This window comes from Caretta caretta, chromosome 1 (genome assembly GCF_965140235.1).
Source record: "Caretta caretta isolate rCarCar2 chromosome 1, rCarCar1.hap1, whole genome shotgun sequence".
In the NCBI taxonomy this organism is placed as follows: domain Eukaryota; kingdom Metazoa; phylum Chordata; order Testudines; family Cheloniidae; genus Caretta; species Caretta caretta.
The window spans coordinates 170,231,198-170,253,759 of NC_134206.1; the positions used below are offsets into that span (position 1 = coordinate 170,231,198).

A 22,562-nucleotide genomic window follows, 5' to 3' on the forward strand; every position below is an offset into this window, starting at 1 on the left:
CCCTAACCACAAGCCAGTGCTGGGGTTCTCAGTACTGATTTCAAGTCCCCCTGCAAATTAGATTTTGCAGAAGGTTCACCTAGTTAGAGTTAATATGCAAAAGGTAGTGTTTTAAAAGAAAAGCTTTATTTTCCTGTTTTAAATTTGGGAAGATTAGAGCAAATCTAAAAAGCATGTGTGATGCATTGTCACCCCCAGGGTGCAGTCTCGGAGCTGTGGGAAACGCAGCGCCCCTCTCTGACACACAGCTGGGTTGGGGACACAGCCAGCCTCACCCAGACCCTGTTATCACCCAGTGCTCACCCAGACTGGGCTACTTGAATGCCAGCAGCAGACACCAACCAGTTTCCCAGCTGCCTAGGCACCCTTCTCCCCCACCCTTCTGGAGTATAAGCCCAAAATTATACTGTCTTGCACTAGACAGTAATTAAGCACATTAATATGTTCGCCCCTCCCTCAATGTGGAGAGGAATATGCACCAAACACTTGTGTTAAACCAAGCTGAGATTTTCCCCCAACACTTTCAAAATCACACTGGATTAGATTAACACATAAACAAGTTTATTAACTACAGAAAGATAGATTTTAAGTGATTATAAATGATAGCAAACAGATCAAAGCAGATTACCTAGTAAATAAACAAAATCACAAACTAAGCCTAAGATACTAGAAAGATAGGATATGAATTAGCAAATTCTTACCCTGGCTGACGATACAAGCAGGCTTGCAGATTTTTAAGGGCCAAGCTACATTTGCTTTGCAGTTTGGGATCCCCACCCCAGTTTCCAGTCCTTTTTTTCAGAGCTTCTCTCAGGTGTTGAGTTGTGGGGGAGTGAACAACAACAGATGATGTCACTCCCTGCCTTTATAAAGCTTTAGTTTATGGTGGGAACCCTTTGTTCCAAACTCAGTTCCCAGCCCAGGTCGTGGAAAAATACAAGTACCCAAAATGGAGTCCAGAGTCCTGGGGGGCTGTTCACGGGCCCTGGCAGCCATTATTTACATACTGGAGGAAGTGTCCACAGGGAGACTCACCAGGTGGGGGATAAGCTTCTCCTAAGGCCTATTGTTTTCCCTAATGGCCCATGACCCTGAATGGGCCTGTGGAAGTAGATAAAGGGAATTTGGATGCAGGCCTCTGAAATGAGCAGGAGTCAGGCTAACTCTAGCTTTAATAACGCGAGATTTGTAGAAGCGAGGACAGTGCAAAGTGAGTGGAAAACAACTGTGAAAGAGGCTGTTGTGACCTTGTATTAGATAAGAATAGAGTGCAGACTATAAGAGAAATGGTAAGAAAAATAAGATATCTTGAAGGAATATGTGTAATTAATATGCAGTTTTTGCTTATTATTGTCTGTAATAAAGGTATAAATACTTGCTCAAATTGTTTATCTGGGAGAGCCCTGCCTAGTGTCCTAGTGCACACCTTTTCCCTCTGTGCAATTGCTTGAGGTAATAAAGTGTATCTGATTTCCTGCACCGAACCTGAGAGTGAGAACTGTTTTTTCCTCCGACAGGCCCTTCACAACCAACTGTTTAGACTGGAAGCACCTTGCCTAGTGGGTGTCATCCAGGTGTGACAACATGTGAAATACAGATACAGAGTTAATATTCATAACTTCAGCTACAAAAATGATACATGCCTACAAATAGGATAATCATATTCAGCAAATCCTAACTTTTCCAATGAGACCTGACATGAATCATCTTGTGCAAAATGCATCATAACCATGCCATAATAATAATAAGAATAATATAAATAGTACCCACTGTGAAGAATGTGGGTGTGTCACCGCATGTTTCCTGTCTTCTACGTGATTTTTTTACACAGGCAAACCTTTACACGGCAGTCGAATTAAGGGTGTCACTTAAGCAAATGAACTTCATTATGCTTGCCACTCACTTACTAACTCTTAATTCCCAGTTTTTAACAGTGCTCATGTTCTGCTCTCACTGAAATCAATTAGAGTTTTGTTACTGATTTCATCTGAAACAGGAGCTGGGTCTTTGACAGGGACTTTAGAAAAATCACTCTTAAAAGGTGGCCAAGTGGCCATGCGGTGCCTTTGTCTGTCTGAATTAGGCTTGTGGAGAATTGTAAAATTGAGTATTTCAATGCAGGCGTTATGTGGAAGCCTGGATTTTGTGCTTTCACAAGCTCAAGTGACATATGCATGTGACGCGTCATTTTCCTTTAGTAATACGGTATCTTTTATGCAGAAATGTGCATATAAAAATGACTACTCAGTTCATAGCGCCATACACAATTAAAAGCTAATACAGTCTTTGGCTGTTACTCTTAGATAACTATTTTATTCAGTAGCGTACGATGATTGAGGTAGTCTACAATTTAAAAGATGTAGTGTGGTGCATATAGATGGGGAGACTTGTGTGAGGTCACTGATTCCAGTGGGGCAACAGCACAACAATATCTTAAGAGATTTGGAAAGAACCAACACTTGCTAGGGGGCAGCAGAATGTACTACATCCTGCCTAGCTGGAGCACACACTGTTGCATGGGAAGGGAAGATGAATGAACATGCTGGTATTACGGCGATGCGGTATTTTGTTTGTTAGGGGACCCTGTCAGTTGGTTAATGGTAGCTAGTTAGCCGGCTGGAATGCTGGGTTTGATGTTCCAGAGGTTACAGTGCGATATGTACTTTCAAATGCTTGTTATAAAATCTTCATTCTTGACCCTCATTCGTTCAATTAATTCATTACCATGTCGCTTCTAATGTTGTCTGCTTCACCAGGCTGTGTATAATTCCATTAAACTTACTGTTTTATTCTGCGTCCGAATACTACACAAACTGTCTTTGCCAATCTATCTGTGAATTGGTTATCTTTCTTCTTTTCACGGTATGCATCTGATGAAGTGAGCTGTAGCTCACGAAAGCTCATGCTCAAATAAATTGGTTAGTCTCTAAGGTGCCACAAGTACTCCTTTTCTTTCTTCTTTTTGTGATGGATCAAACTCATTGCCATTTGTTTCAACTGCGGAGTAGAGCATGCCCCAGGCAGACTCTCCTTTACAGTGGCTGGGTATGCTGTGGCACTGTACGTGAGAGAAGGGAGATTCTTTCTTGTAGTCCAGTGCTGGCACTCAGACAGAACGGAGAAGGAGGAAACAACCCTGGCTGAAACACAGAGAGGTGAGGAGTGCGGGGAGAAGGGATAGAGGCAGGAACTTGGGGACAAGATCGCGGGGGGAAGGGAGGTTTGGTTTAGTGCAGAGGTCGGCAAACTATGGCCTGCTTGGGGAGGCACAGCCTTCCCTGCCCAGCCCTCCATATAGTTTTGCAACCCCGATGTGGCCCTTGGGCCAAAAAGTTTGTCCACTCCTGGTTTAGTGTGATACCAGCACAAACGAATTCTGTGGCAGTGCTTGGGTTAGTAACCAATTTTCCACAGTGACATTCAACTACCTTAATAGCTAGATGCTCTTTTCTTTTCCTGCAATCTCCTGACTTATTCATCGAACAGGGCGAATGAGAGGATGCCTGTTGGCTGTAGGACCCCTGCCTCACTTGTTGCTGAAGTGGGAAGAGGTGTAGTGAATGAGGTGGGGGACTTCAGAAAGAAAAACCTTCGTTCTGACGTTTCCTAATCCTGGGGTGGTTGACGTTGCAACCAGATTTGGGTTGTTTTGCAATGTATCATGTTTGAGAGGCCACACCTTGATTTGTGGTGCAGCATCTTTTCACCACTACAAGAAAATGTGGTTATCACAACAGTTATGCCCTTGAGAGTCTAAACTAAATGGAAGGTTTTCAAGTAACCTTGCTCTGATGACCTGGAACATGAGGTTGGGGTAATGGACATTGTTAATAAGTGAGAGGGAGCAAGGAGGGCATTTCACTGCAGGGTCAGATATAAGATGCATTTTTTCTTTAAAGAAGGGGGGGAGGGGCTAGAAAAGCAAATGTTTTTAAAGCCTGAATGAACCACTGTTAGATGCTGCAGTGCTTTAAAATGACTTTTAACTGATGCATCTGTAAAAGTGCCAGACCTTGTAAATGAAGCATATTTAAATGGTTTTGCATCTAAACAAATGCACTCTCTATTTGCGTGGTGTGTAAAATCTGAATGACATTTGCATTCTGTCTGAAAAGAGAGAACAGACGTTTTCATTATAAAATTCAGTCAAGCAGAAAAGTAGCAAAGTGAGCAGAAATTCCCATTTACAGCTATGATTGAAGCATTATTTGGAGGAAAAAAGGGCCAAGGTTTGAGAATAGCCCAGTTTTATACAGTTATGTAACAGGATATTTTATGACTAGAAAGGATTGTTGGACACTTTTTTTTGGCAGCATCCCTCGAGTACACAAGGCTTAAAGCTCACTTGTACCCATTTTAGACTAAGTGAGCTATTGGTGGCTTCATACCACTTCATTAGTTTTTGTTTATCTTTTCTGTCTTAACTACACATTGTACACTTTCTATAGTTCATTATTTCATTGAGGCAGATGTTGCCCCTTTGATTATGCATTAAAACTTACCACATTTTTATTTTTAGGCCTTTGTCTCCAGAGTTTAGTTTCAGGTGTTGGGGCTCCTCAAAAAGAGGAATGATCATTATTTATTTACAGTAGAACACAGAGCGCTAGGTCAAAATTGGGTTGTGTTGTGCTAGTCCCTCTACTGACATAAAGGCAGACATAATCCCTGCCCCAAAGAGTTTATAATCTGTTTCCTTTTACTTCCCGAGCGTGTAACTCACCTGATTTCTTGTGTGTCCCATGCACAGACCAAGCTATGCTCGTGCATCTTGTGCCATCATAGGATGCATGGAAAATTGTACTGTTTTAATGTCTGTGATTTGCAAAATTATGTTGGAGGAATCTAGTGATTAAGAACAACAGTACAATTAGAGTCAGCATTTAAGGTAAATCAATTTTATATTCAATCAAGATAAATTTGTTAATTGAAGCCTATAATTTTCTGTACTGTAACAGTGTGGACCAACCTCGCTCCTTGTGTAACTTTTTTGACTTTACGGGAGGTACACCAAGGGTGAATCTGGTCATATGTCAATGATAAAATGTTAAACTCATTCTTCTTGGATTTTTATTTAAACTTTATAAAAATGTCCTTTATCTCTTCAGACTTTTACTATAGCAGGGGCAGGGAGTATGTCTTAATCCCTTTTTATAAAGCACTGTGTAAACTTCTGTCCTTTCCTGACTCCAGGGCATTTCTCCCTACCCAGCATTGTCCTGAGTTAGTGGTCCAACAGCTCTTCTTTGTAGTGCAGCTTTTAGGAATCCAAAGTGCAGTGAACAGCATAGTATTCAACCTCAGAAGATGTAACCCATACCTTTATTTAGATGGTAGTATACTGCATACTGCTAATTCAGCCATTGATAAACAGGTGAAATGTAGCTCTAAAGTGTATCTGCATCATATCTGCATCATCTTCAGTGCTTAAACTAAGAAAGCCTCTGTGGGTTAGGGATGTGATTAGTGAAAATCACACCTCTGTAATTCAGTTCTTTGCCTCTCAGTTCTAGAAGTGCCATTGTTGCCTTGCTTGATTTGGCCAATGATGAGCCTTAAGAAAAAGATAAATTGATTATCAATTACACAAATGGGAAATGACTGCCTAGGAAGAAGTTCTGCAGAAAAGGATCTGGGGGTTATAGTGAATCACAAACTAAATATGCGTCAACAATGGTATACTGTAGCAAAAAAGGTGGACACCATTCTGAGATGTATTAGCAGGAGTGTTGTAAGCAAGACACAAGAAGTAATTCTTCTGCTCTATTCAGCACTGATAAGGCCTCCGCTGAAATATTGTGTCCAGTTCTGGGTACCACACTTCAAGAAGGATGTGGACAAATTGGAAAAAGCCCGGAGGAGAGTAACAGAAATGCTTTAAAGTCTAAAAAAATTAGGAAAGATTGGAAAAAATGGGTTTGTTGTGTTTGGAGATAAGACTCGGGGGGACATGATGATAGTGTTCAAGCACGTAAAAGTTGTTATAAAGAGGAGAGGGTGATAAATTGTCCACTGAGGACAGGACAGAAAGTGATGAATAGGTCTGACAAACGCCTGTTAGGGATGGTCAAAATAATCCTTAGTCCTGCCCAGGGCTGGCTCTAGGTTGTTGCCATCCCAAGCAAAAAAATTGTTGGCTGCCCCCCACCCCAGCTCTGGGCTCTCACTCCCTTGACCAGTGCCCACCCCCTGCCGCCCCAGCCCTGGGCTCCCCCTCCCCCATCAGTGCTGACTCCACCTGCTCCTCCCTCACCTCCAGCCAGTCCGGCGCTGGCAGGGTCAGGGTAAGAAGCAGGGCTCCCAGGCTGTGCCTCAGCCCAGGGTGCTGCCAGGATCTGGGAGGGCAGAGCCGGGGGATAGCCCCGGCAGGGGGCTGAGGAGCCAGGGCAGGGCAGCCCCAGAGGGAGTGGAGCCCTGGAGAGTGGGACGCGGGCCCCGCACGGCAGCACCCCACCCTCTATGGCCCTGCTGCTGCTGCTTCTAGCCACCCTACCCCAGTCCCTGGGCGGCTCGGGCCACTTTGCCCAGCACCAGCTGTGGCGTGGCCACCCTGCGGCACCTGCAGGCGGCTCTGTGTGCCCCGCAGGGCGGTCCCCAGCCTGAGTGTCCCCCACTCGGAGCCTTCCCGGCCCAGCCACAAAGTGCGGGTGTGCGGCGCAAACTGCAGCGGCCTCAGGGCGCACGACGCGCTGCTGCTGCCAGGGCTGGCTCTAGGCTTTTGCCGCCTGAAGGAAAAAAAAGATGGCCGGAATGTTGCCCCTGAAAATGTCACCCCAAGCACGTGCTTGGTTTGCTGGTGCCTAGAGCCAGCGCTGGTCCTGTCTTAATGCAGGTGACTGGACTAGATGACAATTCGAGGTCCCTTGCAGTCCCACATTTCTGTGATTCAGTTCCCTGCTCCCTTATAAGTCACTGGCCAGAGAGACTGTTGCCTCTACCTTACTTTGGCACCATCCGATACTTTCCAGGAGCAGAGGCTGAATGTGCTGCACAGCAGCTACAAATGTTTGTGTCTTATAGGTTCCATGAGGGCATGGAGCTCTCAAACTCATTTTGAATGCAGAATAATAATACTGTATATCCCTGTGGGTTTTCTGTTATTGTGGGAATAAGTGGCAAGCATTATGTTGTGGCACACTGGGGTGATAAAATCCATTCTCCCCCAGAAATTTGCTGACTTTGGTTTTAATAACTTAAAATCACTAACATCGAATACAGGAGGAAAAAATCAGTTGGACTACAAATATAATCAGTCATTAGCAAATGGAGGCACACTCCTTTTGCTGAAGTGTGATATTGAAAACTTTCCGTTAGTTAATTTTAAAGCAGATTTTTTTTTAATCAATAAGTAATTCTCAAGAGCCAGCACATAGTCAGTAGCCAGCACGTTTCCTTGCCTAATAATAAACATAATTACTTCACTATGACTCATTTAACCATTATTTCAACATGTAACCACTGGACCATTTTGGTTCATTCATTTGAAATGTGAGTACTTTAATTTTCTTGGACGTTGCTAGAAGCAAGTATGGTTCAGGGAGCAGATAAACACATGCCACTTGAATCATGTAATCTTCTTTGAGTGGTGGTCCCTATTTGTATTCCACTGTGGAATTTCTAAAGCAGTGTCTGTTGGTCCGCACATGCTCCCTTGTCGTCTTTTTGCCCCTGACTGAGGATATAAAAGGTGGAATAGGTGACAAGCTCTCCAGTTCCTTCTCACCATCACATAGTCTGGGCCACAACCGCTAATGGCCAGAGCTTCATCTTTATTCCTTTATCTGCACACACACACGCATATATATACATACACACGCGCACACACTTACATATATGTGTGTGTGTGTGTATATATATATATGAAATGTATCTGTAAAGAGTTTTTAGAAAATGGTAGGATTTAGAGTTTTATATAATAGTTTTAATTTTTTTGTAGTTAGTTAGCCTCCCTGACCTGGGGAGCCCCCCTGTATGCCCCCAGACCCTGTTTCAGGTACAGTACAATGCTTACCACTCTGCGCTTCAAAATTGGTGCCTGCGCTACTTCTCAGTCAATGACAACCATCAGTGCTGCTTGTACTGCCTTGGAGAAGCTCACATCACGGCAAGGTGCAGTATATGCCAATCGTTCCCTGAGAGGGATGGAAACTTTACCTCAGAAAGCATCCAATGGAAAAGGTGATGAGGTTGCAGTTGGACTTTGGAAATGATGCAACTCCTCTCCTACTTGAAGGGGGGGCATAAACTCCATCTCTACCCCGACGCAGATTTAGACTTCATCAGGGCATCCTTAAATTCAATCACAGCAAGGCCTTACCTGCCAATGAATAGGTTCCAGGCACTGAACGATCTCATAGAGTAAATCATAAGAAACCCATGAGCACTTTTCAAGATTTGTCTCTTTCCTGGCTCATATGGTTCCGTGCGCTTACGTCACACCATATGTCAAGCTCCACCTCGGTTGCCTGCAAACATGGCTTCAAAGAGTGTATTCACCAAACCATCAGTCCACGAGCACCATGGTAGCTGTTTTGCCAAAGTACTATCATCTCTGGGGTGGTAGAAAAATGCTCACCGTGTATGCGTGGGGGTTCCCTTCCTTGCTACCCCATCGGATAGGACAGCTGTTACAGTCACTTCCCTGTTGGACAGGGAAACTCACATGGGCAACCATACAATGCAGGGCACCTGGACATTTCAAGAGTCCAGAATACTGTCCAGTATTTTGGAATTGCGAGCAGTTCAAAGGGTTTGCCAAAGCCTTTCTCCTTCATTCAGGAATGCAGTGCCCTCATGATGTCAGACATCTTTTAGACCATCTTTAGATGACCATCTTTTACATCAACAAACAGGGAGGAAGGAGATGCATCTCATAGTGTGCAGAAGCAGTCTGTGGAACTGGTGCACCAATAATCACCTCATTCTATCAGCAGACTACCTTCTAGAGAGCCAGAATGTGCCAACAGACATTTTGCTGTTGACCACAAAACTGATCAAAAAGGTTTCCTAGACTGTTCGTTGCCATAGCAGAAAGAGTTTGGAGTCAAGTTATATCCTCCCAAAGAATCTCTAAGTGGATCTCAGGCTGTATTTTGCTCTGCTATCAGCAAACACTAACTTGATGGTATCAACTGTCTGATCTTCCTCCCCCATCTCATGGGATAAGGGCTCATTCCACAAGTGCTCAAGCAACATCTATTGCGTTGCTTCAAGAAGTATCTCTACTGGATATCAGCAAAGCAGCTTGCATGGAGTTCCGTCCACATGTTTGCGAGGTATTAAGATTTAGTTCAGGCCTCCTCTGCTGAGGCATCCTTTGGAATGGTGGTCCTTCATTTGGCTCTGTCATCTGCATCCTTGCACCCCTCCTCCTACTTGAGTATTGCCTGTCAGTCACCTATAGTAAAATACACATAGGGACCAGCACTGAAAGAAGAAGTTAATCACCTTTGTAATTGGAAGTTCTTTGAGATATTCAGTCCCTATCTGTATTCCACTTCCTGCACTCCTTACCCTCTCCTTCAGTTCATCTTTTGGATTCCCAGCAGAGAAGGAACTGGAGAGGCAAGTGCACTGCCTCACCCTTTATCGCCTTAGTTAGAGGCACAAAAGGGTGAGGGTGCATGTGCAGACCAACAGACACTGCTTTCAAAATTCTCCAGCTCTAGGCACATAGTGCGGAGGTGTACCCACATTGGAATGCAGATAGGGGTGACACACCTCAAAGAATCTCCAGATACCAAGGTAGGTAACTAGTTCTACCTACTGTCCAGACACATCCATACAATAGAGTACATCAGTTCTCTGACAGATTCCTGCTTGTTATTTGTCCAATATCTCCACCTTTGTAATTAAAAAAAACCACAACAACCTGTAATGCCAGTATTGCTACAAAATTACAATGATTGCAGTGCAATATATCATGTTGTTCATCATGTTTCCCCCATAATTGTAAACACCAGCACTGTAGACATTTATTCCCGGGTGTGTTTTTCAACACTTTTTAATTGTACAGCAGGTGGATCCCTTCTGACTAATTAAAGTATAGTGCTTAAGAGAGAGGCAGGGATCACACATTAACTTGATATACAGAGCTGACAATCGGATGATCTCAGTGTCTTATGATGTTGTTTCAGAGTACCATTAACCTTCAGCTGCTGGTGAAACTGGCTTAAGCTGAAAAGGGACTAAAATGCTATTAATTTTTTTAAAGCTACACAATAACAATGCCCTGGTAGTCCTGTCATTTACTAAAATACTTTAGATTTATTTGGAATGGTGATTTGGTGTCAGATTTGTTCTGGATGTAAAGAATGTAAACATGTTCAAATATTCTTCAGATTCATGTTTTAATGTTTGTCAGATAGCAAGGTTACAGCAAACACTAACTTAATGGTAAAGTCCATTGAAGTCTTCGGTCCTGGAGATGTTGTATTAGGAACACAGGAATTGCCACACTGGATTAGACCAGAGTATCCCAACTCTCTGAAGGGACTGGTACCACATTCTTCATTAGAAAGTTAAAGAATCCTTATAGTGGGAAATTACTGAGTAACCTGTCTGTCAGGGAATCTTTCTTGCTAGCTTTTATTAGTTGGAGGTTGAGTTATTCTTCACTGTTAAGTTTTAAAAAACAAAAATCATGAGTGAAATGAAAACTTCATATTGTTTTCTTCCAGTTGGTGAGTTTGTGAGTGATGCTCTTCTGGTGCCAGATAAGTGCAGGTTCCTCCACCAGGAAAGGATGGATATATGTGAAACTCACCTGCACTGGCACACTGTTGCTAAAGAGGTACAGTATATAACTTACCTTGAAATTTCTAGCCATCTTTCTTTCAGTTTGTATCACTTTCTTGGGAACGCATTTAATCGCAACAGTGTTGTTATAGAGCAAATGGTGAGGACACAGTTGCATTTGTAAATATTTATTGATGGGTGGTGAATTGGTGCTTTTAATTAGGAGAAAAACAGGAAAAGTTCTGTTAAGTTTATTTTGTTTCATAAGCAGTATTATTTTGTAACTTGATGTGTCATGTAGAGTCGACGTTTGAATTTTCATATCGTTGTTGTTTTATACCATATTCTGATTTTTTTATGCAAGTTCCAGGGTTTGTGCATTGTTTCTCCCCTAGTGGGGAGGCTTAAGGCATCGGACTCTGGCCCTGTGTTGTCTCCTTATGGTTGTGTCAAGTAATTCAAAGGGGAAATCATGAGGATGGTACTGTTAGCATATAAAGAAACTCTTTACCTTTTTAAATTGTTGCATTCCCTTCACCAGCTTTTTCTCCCCAGCTTTTAGCTTCCCTTGTAGCACATACCAGTAGTTACATTCGTTCATAGAAAGCTGCTGTGTTATCGGGTTGACTTAACATTGCTCTTCTGTTGGAGAACTACATCTGTAATGTCACTACTCTATGCTTGGAAAATAAGAACATCTAACTCACTTCCCATAAACTTTTGTCCCACGTGGTACATGGCAATATTAAACTGCTCTCTCTCTAATTCCTTTTAATCACCTGTAATGCTTGACACACTCACATGTATTATTATTATTATTATTTTTATTATTTTATTATTTATTATAATTTTGTGCTAAGTGCTTCACAGAATTAAGACATGACCCCTGCCTCAAGAATTTACAATCTAATCTCAGAGATGATGCAATTAATGAGGTCGTCATCTGACTGAAAAGAAGGGGGATGGGAAAGGAATAGGAGAGAGAGAGGACAAGGAAACTTGTGAGGACAATGTGTAAAATTGGTGCAAAGCACAGAACATATGATTTTATAACTCACTGACATTTTATTAAAGAGCCTCTGAAACTTAATTTTGTAGGTGTCGTGCATCCAAACGATAATATCTTAGTCCTTTGTAGGAATATGTCTTCTTAAAGGTAAATTGACAAGAGTTTAGAGTTTCAAATTATGATTTTGCCTGGACCCTCCTGAAAGTCCGTTTGACCCTGTAATATCAGAAGCTCACAATGACATAGCCTTGAGTGGATTTACCATATAGTATTTAAATGTTTTCTCCTTTTCCACATGTTCTGTGTGGCTTTGTCTTTTAAGTGTTTTGTGCAACCTCTTAAATGATGCATAATTAACAGTTTTTGAATATGGCTAGAAGGTACCCTACTGTACGAGGAATCAAACCTCAATGTATCAAGTGTTTTACGTGTTGATCTCCTCTTCAATAGCACTGTTACCATAGGCAGGGCAAACTATCACTCTGTCTCCCGTGGTTATTTGTGCACAGCAAAAGCAAGCCCTCAAAGGAGTTCTAGGTAAGAGGATGTAGAATTTGTCAGGTGTATGTGAGGGGATGAAATCTTTTGGCAAGGAGAAGAGTTGAGGAGAAGGAAAAGCTTGTTGCCTAAAATAACAAGACTGTGGGATGGGGGCCCATGTTCCCACGCTGAATGAATTTATCAGTCACAATAGTTGAGAGGTCAATTAACAAGCTAACTCTAATTATCTGAGGCTATACACAAACTTTTATTATTTTCTTAACCTCTATGCCAACTTTTCCTTGGCCAGCTCACTGTGTAACCATGTTGTCGCTGTTCTCTTTATTTTTGTAGTCCTGTAGTGAAAAGAGTATGAATCTGCATGATTACGGTATGCTGCTGCCCTGTGGAATTGACAAGTTCCGTGGTGTGGAGTTTGTTTGCTGTCCATTAGCAGATGAAAGTGACAATGTTGATTCAGCTGACGCTGAGGAAGATGATTCGGATGTCTGGTGGGGAGGTGCGGATGCTGATTATGCAGATGGAAGGTAAGAGAGGCGTTTCCCCTTCCTGGTTTACTGAAAATTGCCAGAAGTTTGTTTGGAAAGACTAAAAGTTAGCAGCAGAGTTTTTGAGAGGAGTACACTTGGTGGATCTCCACATTGTTTGAAACATTTGAAGTGACCCAAAATGTCTGGGTTTTAATAGGTTTTTGATTTCTACAGAACCCTAAGGCTTATAACATTTTAATTATTTTTTTTAAAATGCAACGGAAAATATCTTGTTGGGCTGTAAACATTCCCTTGCAGTATTTGCAACCCAACCCTACATTATGAGTGCATATGACAACCAAAAATTGAAACAGACTACCTGGGACGCTTACTTTCATTGGCAAGCTGAGTGAACTGCAAAAAATGCACACCCAACCCACTTAGTGGTAAGTGAGGTGTTTTAAACCCCCCTTTTTAGTTTTACTAACATAGGTGTTAGTGGCACAGTAAGAAGACTGTCAAGCTGGCAGCGTCCCTTTTAATTATGCATTGAAAGGTATTTTCAAAAATCGACTTCAATGGCCACACATTGACAAGACGACTTCTTCTTTACTAGACCTTGCCTGTGCTACAGTTGCAACTCTGTTAGGGGAGTCACCTTGCAAGACAATCGTGCAGCGACCGTGTTACAGCATGGGCTGGTTTTGCCTGTGTACATGGGGAAAGAACATGGCTCTACCTTGGTTTCTTTAACAATTTAGCATCATCTAAACATACAAAAGGGGTGCTGGATTAAGCTTGGGGTATGATCATACTGTAACTGGGTATGCCAGGTTGATATGGCCTTTTTCATGGTAGCCTACTAACTGCATTAGGGTTATACAGGTGTAAGTGAGAGCTGAGTACAGTTCTATTCAAATCTTAAATCTCTGGTGAATGAATTGTAAAATACAATGAAAATTACCCTCCTTTACTAAACTAAAATCCAGGGTCATTATTCTGTATTTGACCAAACATCACAGCGTGCTAGATTAAGTCCGGAAGTGCAGAGTTTAGATGTTGGTAGGGTCAATTTTTAGAAAGGGGAAACCAAATCCCCATCTCAGAAATTTGCTGATGAATCCCTTTTCATTTAATTTCATCTTCTGCATTCATTTCACAGCACCTTAGAACCAGGACGAGCCTGGCAGATGGGAGGGAGTTCAGAGAAGAACAACGAAAATGATCAGGGACAGGATGGATACATTTATATGGCAAGATTAAAAATGCTAAATGTATATAGTTTGCCTTAGCAATGACTAAAATGGGAACATTAGCCTACAAGTGTTTCAGGGATATAAAGATGAAGGATGGAGATAAATGACTCTAACTAGGAGCAATGGAATGACATTAGGACAACGAAAAATTAGACTGACTGTCAGGGAAATCTTTAACAAGGAGATGTATTCAATCGTGGACATGTCTTTTGGGGAAGGAGTAGAAGCCACATCATGGTGAACGCTTAACACTAGGTTGGACAACGCACTAAAAAAAGCTGTTGCAGGGAACAGGTCTTTAATGGTAAGGGGATGGATTAGATGAATGAAATTAAGGTCTTTTCTCTGATTCTTCATCACAAAAGACTAATATCAAGGCCCTGCTTTTGGCCCCATCTAGGGTGGGAGACATCTTCAGTCTTGGAATATTTGATTTTTCTTGATGAGTACATCTAACAGCCAAAGTGTAGCAATAGAGCTACTTTTGAGGAGGTTTATAGGTCAGATCCCACAGCATCGTTACGTAATTTCTGTATATTTGGTTTACGCATTGCTGATTGGGGTTCAAGTTGTTGAAAATGTGGGCTAAGAATGAAAGATGTTTGCAACCCTCAGATTAATTTTTTCCTATATAAAGATGGAGAAATTTGCAAAAATGAAATATTCTCCCTTAATATGTCTGGTCAAAGATGTCTAAAAATATGAAATAAAAATGTTCTCATAATGGTGCATGTTACAGCAATTAACAGCAATTATGAGGGATGTATATAAAGCAGTCTGAATTATCCATTTGTTTCAATTGTTCATGTTTGTCACTGGGGAAGCAAACATAATCTACTCAAAAGCAATTCAAGTTCTAAATTGAGCAGGTCAAGGATGACTTCAGAAAACTGATATCCTATTAGAGCATCAACTGGAGTTACGTTTGAATCCAATTCTGAAATTCCCAGTGAATAGTAAAACCTTTTTTAATACAGAAATACCTTCAGCAAATCTGGAAAGGCCAAGTTGCTTTTCTGAAGTAGTTGGACTTTAATTAAGATGAAGAGCTCAACAATTTCCAATTCTTATAAACTAATTCACTAGTTTCATTTGCTGGCTCTTCAATCCTCAAGCTGCATCCAGTCCCTCCTCTGCCTTGAAGCCAAAAATACACTCATGAAAATGATTAATGAGTCCTTTTGCATCGAAATTAGAGTATCCTTGATATTAAATTACAAAAATAGGTTTTCCCACTTTGAACATGAGTAAGTTTAAATGTTGTATGCTTGATACAATAACAAACATGAATCATACAATATATTATGCTACAGTATCTGACTACTAATATGTAACATTAGAAATTATGACCAAATTTTGGATTTTTGTGTCTTCGTTTTAAGATCAATAGGGAGGGATGCCGATATTGCTTGCTCTACCACTAAACTAATGTTTATACCACTAAAGCAGTTTTCTTTGTTTGGAATATATACTTAGCTCCATGTAGTTTCACCATAAGTCAGTAACCTTACATTTAGTCTCAGAGTAGCAGCCTTGTTAGTCCGTATTCGCGAAAAGAAAAGGAGTACTAGTGGCACCTTAGAGACTAAATAAATTGGTTAGTCTCTAAGGTGCAACTGATACTCCTTTTCTTCTTACATTTAGTGTTCCTTTCATCATGAAGCCTTCCAAAAAGCTTAAAATCTCTTCCTGTAGTGTGTATTATTTGATACTGTATAAAAAGTACAGAAGGTGCTGATAACTCCTGCATTAATGAAGCTTCTGTTTCTATCCCTCTTTTTTCAATAGCTTTTAATTTGATAAAACAAAATCTTCTTGGACACACCCCAAAGGAGACTTTTTTTGTGGGGGAGATGGTAAAGCTTTAGCAAAATCAGTTGAGTGATGTGTTGTTTTCCCCATAACTGGTGATGAAAAAACAACTGAAGTAGGAACCTTCAGACGTGGCTTTTGTAGCTTTTTCAGCAACCAGATTAAGAGGAAAGACAAGTTCAGTTTTGGAGACAGCAAATTTTAGACAGCAGAGCAGGGGTGTGCAAGCTTTTTGGCCCGAGGGCCACATCGGGGTTGTGAAACTGTACGGAGGGCCGGGTAGGGAAGGCTGTGCCTCCCCAAACAGCCTGGCCTCTGCCCCCTATCTGCCCCCTCCCGCTTCCCACCCCCTGACTGCTCTCTTCAGAACCCCCAAACCATCCAACCCCCCCTGCTCCTTGTCCCCTGACCGCCCCCCTCCCGGGACCCCCGTCCCTAACTGCCCCCTGGGATCCTACCCCCTTATCCAACCCCCTCCCTGTTCCCTGACTGCCCCCCCCAGCCCCTATCCACACGCCCACCCTCTGACAGGCTCCCCAGGACACCACTCCCAACTGTCCCTGTTCCCCGTCCCCTGACCGCCCTCCCAGAACCTCCACCCTATCCAACCGCTCCCTGACTGCCCCCACCCCCTTACCATACTGTTCAGAGCAGCAGGAGCTCGAAGCCAGCCAGAGCTAGCTGCGCTGCCCGATACGAGCTGTGGGCCAGAGCACTGGCAGCGTGGCAACATGGCTGCGGTGGGGGTGGGAGGTGGGAACAGAAGGGTAGGGACCAGGGGCTAGCCTCCCTGGCCAGGAGCTCAGGGGCTGGGCAGGATGGTCCTGCAGGCCAGATGTGGCCTGTAATTTGCCCACTTCTGCAGCAGAGCAAGCTCAACCAAGAACAACAAGGAGACCGATAATGAGAGGTAACATTTGCAAGTAATCCACATAAAAGTGGAGGTGGAAACCTTAGTGGAAGTGCAGGTGGAGAAGAGGAAAGGAGCAATGACAGAATGTCGAGGAATGTCTACCAGGCAGAGAAAGGAGGATAAGAATTCAATAAAAGGGTTTTAATTATTTTATTATTGTACATTTCAATTTAAAATAAACAGCTAATCTGTATTTGTTTTATTGTAAAGTGCCTAGGGTATTTTGGTATCTCTGCTCTGTAGGCTTTACAATCAGAGGGCTTGTCTACACTACCTGCTGGATCAGCAGGCAGCGATCGATCCAGCAGGGGTTGATCAACCGCTGAGCACTCTCCCGTTGACTCTGGAACTACACTAGAACAAGGAGTGCAAGCAGAGTTGACAGGAGAGCGTCAGCTGTCAATTTACCGCAGTAAGGAGATCTAAGTATGTCGACTTCAGCTACACTATTCACCAAGCTGAAGTTGCATATCTTAGATTGACCCCGCGTGGTGTGTGGACAAGCCCTAAATAGGTAAGACAGAAAATGTAAAGAGAAACAAATGCACAGAGAGGTAAGGTGACTTGCTCAAGGTCATACAACAGGTTAGTTACACAGCTGGGAATTGAACCCAGGTTTCCTGAATCCCAGTCCAGTACCCTGTCCACTAGAACCTGTTTTTTTGGGGGAAGAATTTATTTGAAATCATGCAGCTGTAACAGAAGTTTAGTTTTTTTTTCTTTTATTACTTTAACTTTTGTATTGACTTTTACTTTCATTTCTCTCAATTATACATTTAGTTAGTTAGCTTTGTGTCTCCTTTGTGCAATGATCTTGTCAAGAGCTGGAATTTATAGCACACTTGGACTGAATTTTTTCTTAGCCTTCCAAGAAAAAAATAGAATGAATGTAATTTAGTGACCCATACCGATGCCGATAAATTTGTATTCCTATTTGTAGTAGATTATCTGAGTCTTTTAAACTGACTGTCACACACACAATGCAGCATTAGTTTCTAGTGACAGCTTTTAACATCTTCATTGCACTGTAAAGAATTTGCCTTTGGAATAGGATTTCAGAGATATAATAGAGAAAGAAGTGCAGTCCTTGAACCTGCAGTAATTATCAGTGAAATTGCTTTATCATGCACTTAGCTGTCATTTACTGTGAAACGTTTCTATTCATACAAAGATAAGTAAAGTTAAAAGATTTTATTTTAAAAATACTTCATTATTTTATGCTATGACTTAGCATCATTCTAATTTAAGAATTCTTTAGCACGTGTGTTGCAGTTGTATTATTTTGACATTTTTGTGCAGTGCTTTTGCAAAAGTGCAAAACCGTTGATTAGATTTTTTGCAAAGTGAATTTTGTATTTAAATAATGCAGAGTAACTGAATATTTAAATAATTATAATGTGCTTTTCTGTATTCTTTTTTATTAAATGCTGATCAGTCTTGTCTTGTGTTTTTAGCCCTATTGTGCAAATAGGAGCTGTTAGCAGGTTTTACCAGATCTGACTCTTCTTTAATTTTCATGCAGTAGCTAGATATGTCGATAATGTTATCAAATACTCCTCCTTAGAGCCTAGTCCAGACCCACTCTCTGGACAGATCCATGTCTTTTGCGAGTGACTGAACTGCTAGATCCCAATGTTTCTGAGTCCCTGAGTCTGGATCTCAAAGGAACACTCCCAGGGGCTCACCCTTTGTATGAGACCCTTCCGGGACATTGGAACTCTGCATTCCAGCTGCCCTAGACTCCAAAACCAGTCCCTTGGCCCTTTTCGGGACCCTCCAGTTGCTTAGACATGTTCCCCTCAGAGTCCACCCACTGTGGGAGCTCTGGTTCCTAATTAAACCCTTGAGGGACAGTGTGGCAGAAGAGCAAGGTCTTAGCAAAGGAATTTTTTTTTTAACTATAAGCTCTTTACTCTTGTAAGTACTTTGAGAGTTGCAGATCCATGAAAAACAACAAAATTTTGAATACAGTCACCCTTATTCTGATCTCACCCCTTCTCTGAGTCCTAGGTTTGATCAGTGTCCTTAGACTAGACAGAGTTTCTCCTCCTCCTCTTTTTCCTGTCTTTTTTTCTGGTATGTGCCAATGGGCGCATCTGGCTTAATGAAGCCACCCCCTTTTGCTCATGTGGTTCTGCTGAAGGAGTTACAGGCTCCATTTCCCTCCCCATCCCCAGGTTTCTGTGTAGAGAGTAATTCAAACTCAGTGGCCCTACCAGTAGACAACTCGTTGCTCCAGAAGGGGGCGAGTCACTCAGCATTGATTCAGATAGTCTTCCCACTTGGTGCCAAGCCCCTGTTACCAAAAAAAAAAAAAAAAAAAAAAAAGGTTCTAATCCACAAACAAGATTGCAACGCAGCATGGTCATAATCCAAAGTGAAAGTCACAGTATAAAAGTGGAGCTCCTGAAACAGAATGGGGTTCGCAAAACAAAACTGAGTTCAGAGTTTGAAACAGATTAATCCCCACTTTGTCCCCATTCCTAGCGGCTCTGACTGTTCACAGTCTGCTTCTGACCTGTCCCGGTGCTTTAATTCTTCTTCTGTCGAGTTGCTGCTGTGCAGCGTTGTTTGTTTGGATGCGCTTTGTATGTTCCACTGCAGGTGGGTTTCATCTGGACCGGTCATCCATGATGGTTGATGCTTCCTCATCAGTTGTACCTGGTATTACATATTTTTTTGGTGGAGTCTACTTGGACAGCAGGTCCCCAGTGTGCCTCGTTCAGGTGTCTGTTATGTGTTGCTTACAAAACAGGCTTTTTTTGTTTTACCCCCTCCATTGGTTACTTGTGGTTAAAGAAAAAGAAAGATGCTTATGTATGTTTATGCTGGAGAAGTATTGGAAGCCTACGTAACATGTAAGTTGGCAGTGAGGCAGTGCACATGCAAATAACGCTGAGATTTTTAGTGCTGGTTCTGGATGGAGGAGAGGGTGGGGCCGCTGCACAGGATCCCCAGACCTGCTGCGTCTTCCTTGCTGCTGCCTCTCTCCTTGCCTGGCTCCTGTGTGAGAGCATGTGCCAGGGCACAGGTGAGTAGGGTAGCTCAGCCAGCTTCCCAAGGGAACAGGGCAGGCACCACAGCACATTACGACGCTCCCCGTGCTGGAAGCGGGCATTGCAGTGGCAAGGTTACCTCACTAGCTCCTGCCCTGTGCACTGCCGCCAGGATGCGGGAGCCCTGAAGGGAGGTGCCTGGCAGTGCTAAGAGAGTGGGGTGGGGGCTCCCTAAATACACCCTTGCAAGCCAAACCCGACAGGACCCGACTACAAGGGTCACATTGGGTGTGAAAACAACTCAGTGCTCTCAGGCTCAGGTCCGGTTTGGATTGGCTGTGATCTAGTCAGTTCTGGGTGGGATGTAAAATTAGGTCTGACCAGACTCTACTAAGCAGGACAGTGCGTCTTGTCAAAATCCCCATTCAGTGTGTATTTTGGATCCATCATTGCTTCAGAATTTGTACGTACATTACCACTGCTGGCCTGTATAGCTGACGAAAAGGTTGCAACCTTTACTCTCAAATGTGGCACTGGTAACAGTCATCCACAGCTTCACTCCCTCCACCTAACCTACCCTAATGAACTTTACCCTTGAAGACTGCCTCAGAGGCAAGCAGTGAAGCAGCTGCCCTCCTTCTGCACAGCTGCATTGCTCTGTGGTGACTCTGTCTGCTTCCGGGTGCAACTCAAGAATGGTGCAGTTCAGAATGGTGGACTCCACTTCGTACTGCAGCTTTGATTTTAGAGTGTGAACATGCTGTGTTGCAGCTTTTTTGGGGATTACAGCATCCTTTTTGTATCAGGCGTTTGAAAGACTGACTGAAAAGCAAGGACAGAGCCTTGAAAAATGGGGCTATCAATGTGGAATGACTCTCCCCTTCTGCAACAATGGGCGTTCCTTTGGTAGGGCTTTGAATTACTCTGTACGCAGAAGCTTTTGTGAATATCTTACAAGCCTTCACTGCCCTTGGATCGAGAGCTTAGCTACCTCCCACCTTGTATCCCCAGATGGCAGCTAAGATATGGATGCCCTTGCTAGGACTGACCTTGTCTAGGATTAGCAATAGAGTTTTTAACTGAAGGCCTTCTTTAGAATTTTATCTGTCTAGATATGAGAGACACAGAGTGGGTGAGGTTATATCTTTTATTGGACCTACTCAGGGGTAGTCAATAGGTGGACCGTGGGCCAAATCTGGACTGCCAGATGCTTTTGAATGGATCACAAAATCTTTTTATTTACTTATTATTGTCATCATTGGGGGTGTGAGGCAGTGCTATTATTTCCTCTGGAGTCTGGACCTTGACTAGACCTTGACCAAGAAATTTGGACTTGACAAAAAATAATTGACCACCCCGGCTCCGTTAGTGAAAGAGGTAACAGTGAAGCTATTACCTCATCCACCTTGTCTCCCTCATATCCTGGGACCATTTTTGTTGTATTAGGCATTTTTATTGAAATTGTTCATGTCGTTTGAATCACAGAGAGAAACAGCACTCTGTGGCAGTGTGGTGAAAGCCACTGGGCGGCACCAAAATTAGTCTTAAAAGATAGCACTCAAAGCTATAAAGGGCAATGAAATTTGAACTCCAAAAAACTGTTCCATATTAAAATGAATTTTTGAGGGGTAATAAACATATTTTCTTTCTCATGTCTGTTTAGTTTTATATATAATATGTACAGGTAAAGCTCAATTATCTAATTAGCTTGTAAGACATCCAAAACCTGGTAAATCTGCATTTTGGAAAAGTTACATTCCAAGGGGGAGGAGAATGGTTTAGTGGTGTGTTTTGTTTTGTTTTGGTTGGGGGTTTTTTTGTGTGTGTTTTTTGGGTGGGGGAAGGGAAATAAGTGTTTGAATTTCAGATAACAGGGTTTCAGACAATCCCAAGTTCATAGCTTTTTGAGGTTTTGTGACAAATCATAGTTATGAAAATTATACTAGAAATAGAGATGAAACATCATACTCATGTATGTTATTGAAAGTGTATGCAGTCTTTTTAACATCCATGTTCTTTACATGCACAATTTCCCAAGGACGATCTGTACTCTATACGTTTTATAATACATATCTGTATAAACATTTTTTAAGATTAAAACATGGGACTTTAACTTTTTTTTACCTGTGGTACTGTTTTGTTTTTTTTTTAGCTGTTAAATCTATTGTATTAATTATGGACATAATAATTTTCCTGCATATGTTTTGCATCTCTTGGAATAATATGTTACAGATTTTAGATTAAAAACTTACTTGATTAAAATTTTAAATAGTAGAATTTGTTAATTTCTTGTATTTGTCTCCTTGCTGACAAGTTGCAATATTTAGATTTGAAGACATTTTTGGTGCATAATGGTTTTAATAACTAATCTTTCTTTTCATGGAAGCTATTGAAATAAACAAAGCACAGAAAGTTTAGGGGCATGTGAGCATTAGAGAGTCCAGAAAGACAAATATAATGTTGAATCTCTACAAATGGATGAGTAGAGGAAGAATGGAACTGATGAAGCAGCTTATTGCTTTGAGAGGTAATTGCTGTAGTACTGCAGAGGCAATTCCAAGCACCATTTGAGTATAAAATGTTAACTCTAGTGATGGACGAGCTCTTGTGCAGAAACAATTAATCTAATCTGGGAAACGATGAATAGGAAGTAGCTGAGCTTTCTTGCTTCCTTGAAGGCTGAGTTTGTCAGCCATGAGATCTCCTATTTGACTTCAGTGAACTTTCAGCATCTTGCGGGAGGTTAATACTACTCTTCTGCATTTAACTGACCAAAGTTAACTTGGATGGAAGGGTTATGACATTATGACTTAAGGAACCAGAGCTATACATTGGGAAGCATGATGTAGGCCTTAAATAATAACTGAC

The 22,562-nt window shown here is 42.1% G+C and overlaps 1 protein-coding gene across 4 annotated transcripts in view; it reads left to right on the top strand.

The window, feature by feature from the left end:
- Window positions 1-22,562, top strand: part of APP (amyloid beta precursor protein) — a 294,805-nt gene that overhangs the window by 133,112 nt on the left and 139,131 nt on the right. For all 4 annotated transcript variants that reach the window (XM_048868071.2, XM_048868062.2, XM_048868089.2 and 1 more), the window contains exons 4-5: window positions 10,680-10,792; window positions 12,581-12,774. In XM_048868071.2, the coding sequence (XP_048724028.1) occupies window positions 10,680-10,792; window positions 12,581-12,774 (307 nt within the window). The remainder of the gene's footprint in view (window positions 1-10,679; window positions 10,793-12,580; window positions 12,775-22,562) is intronic.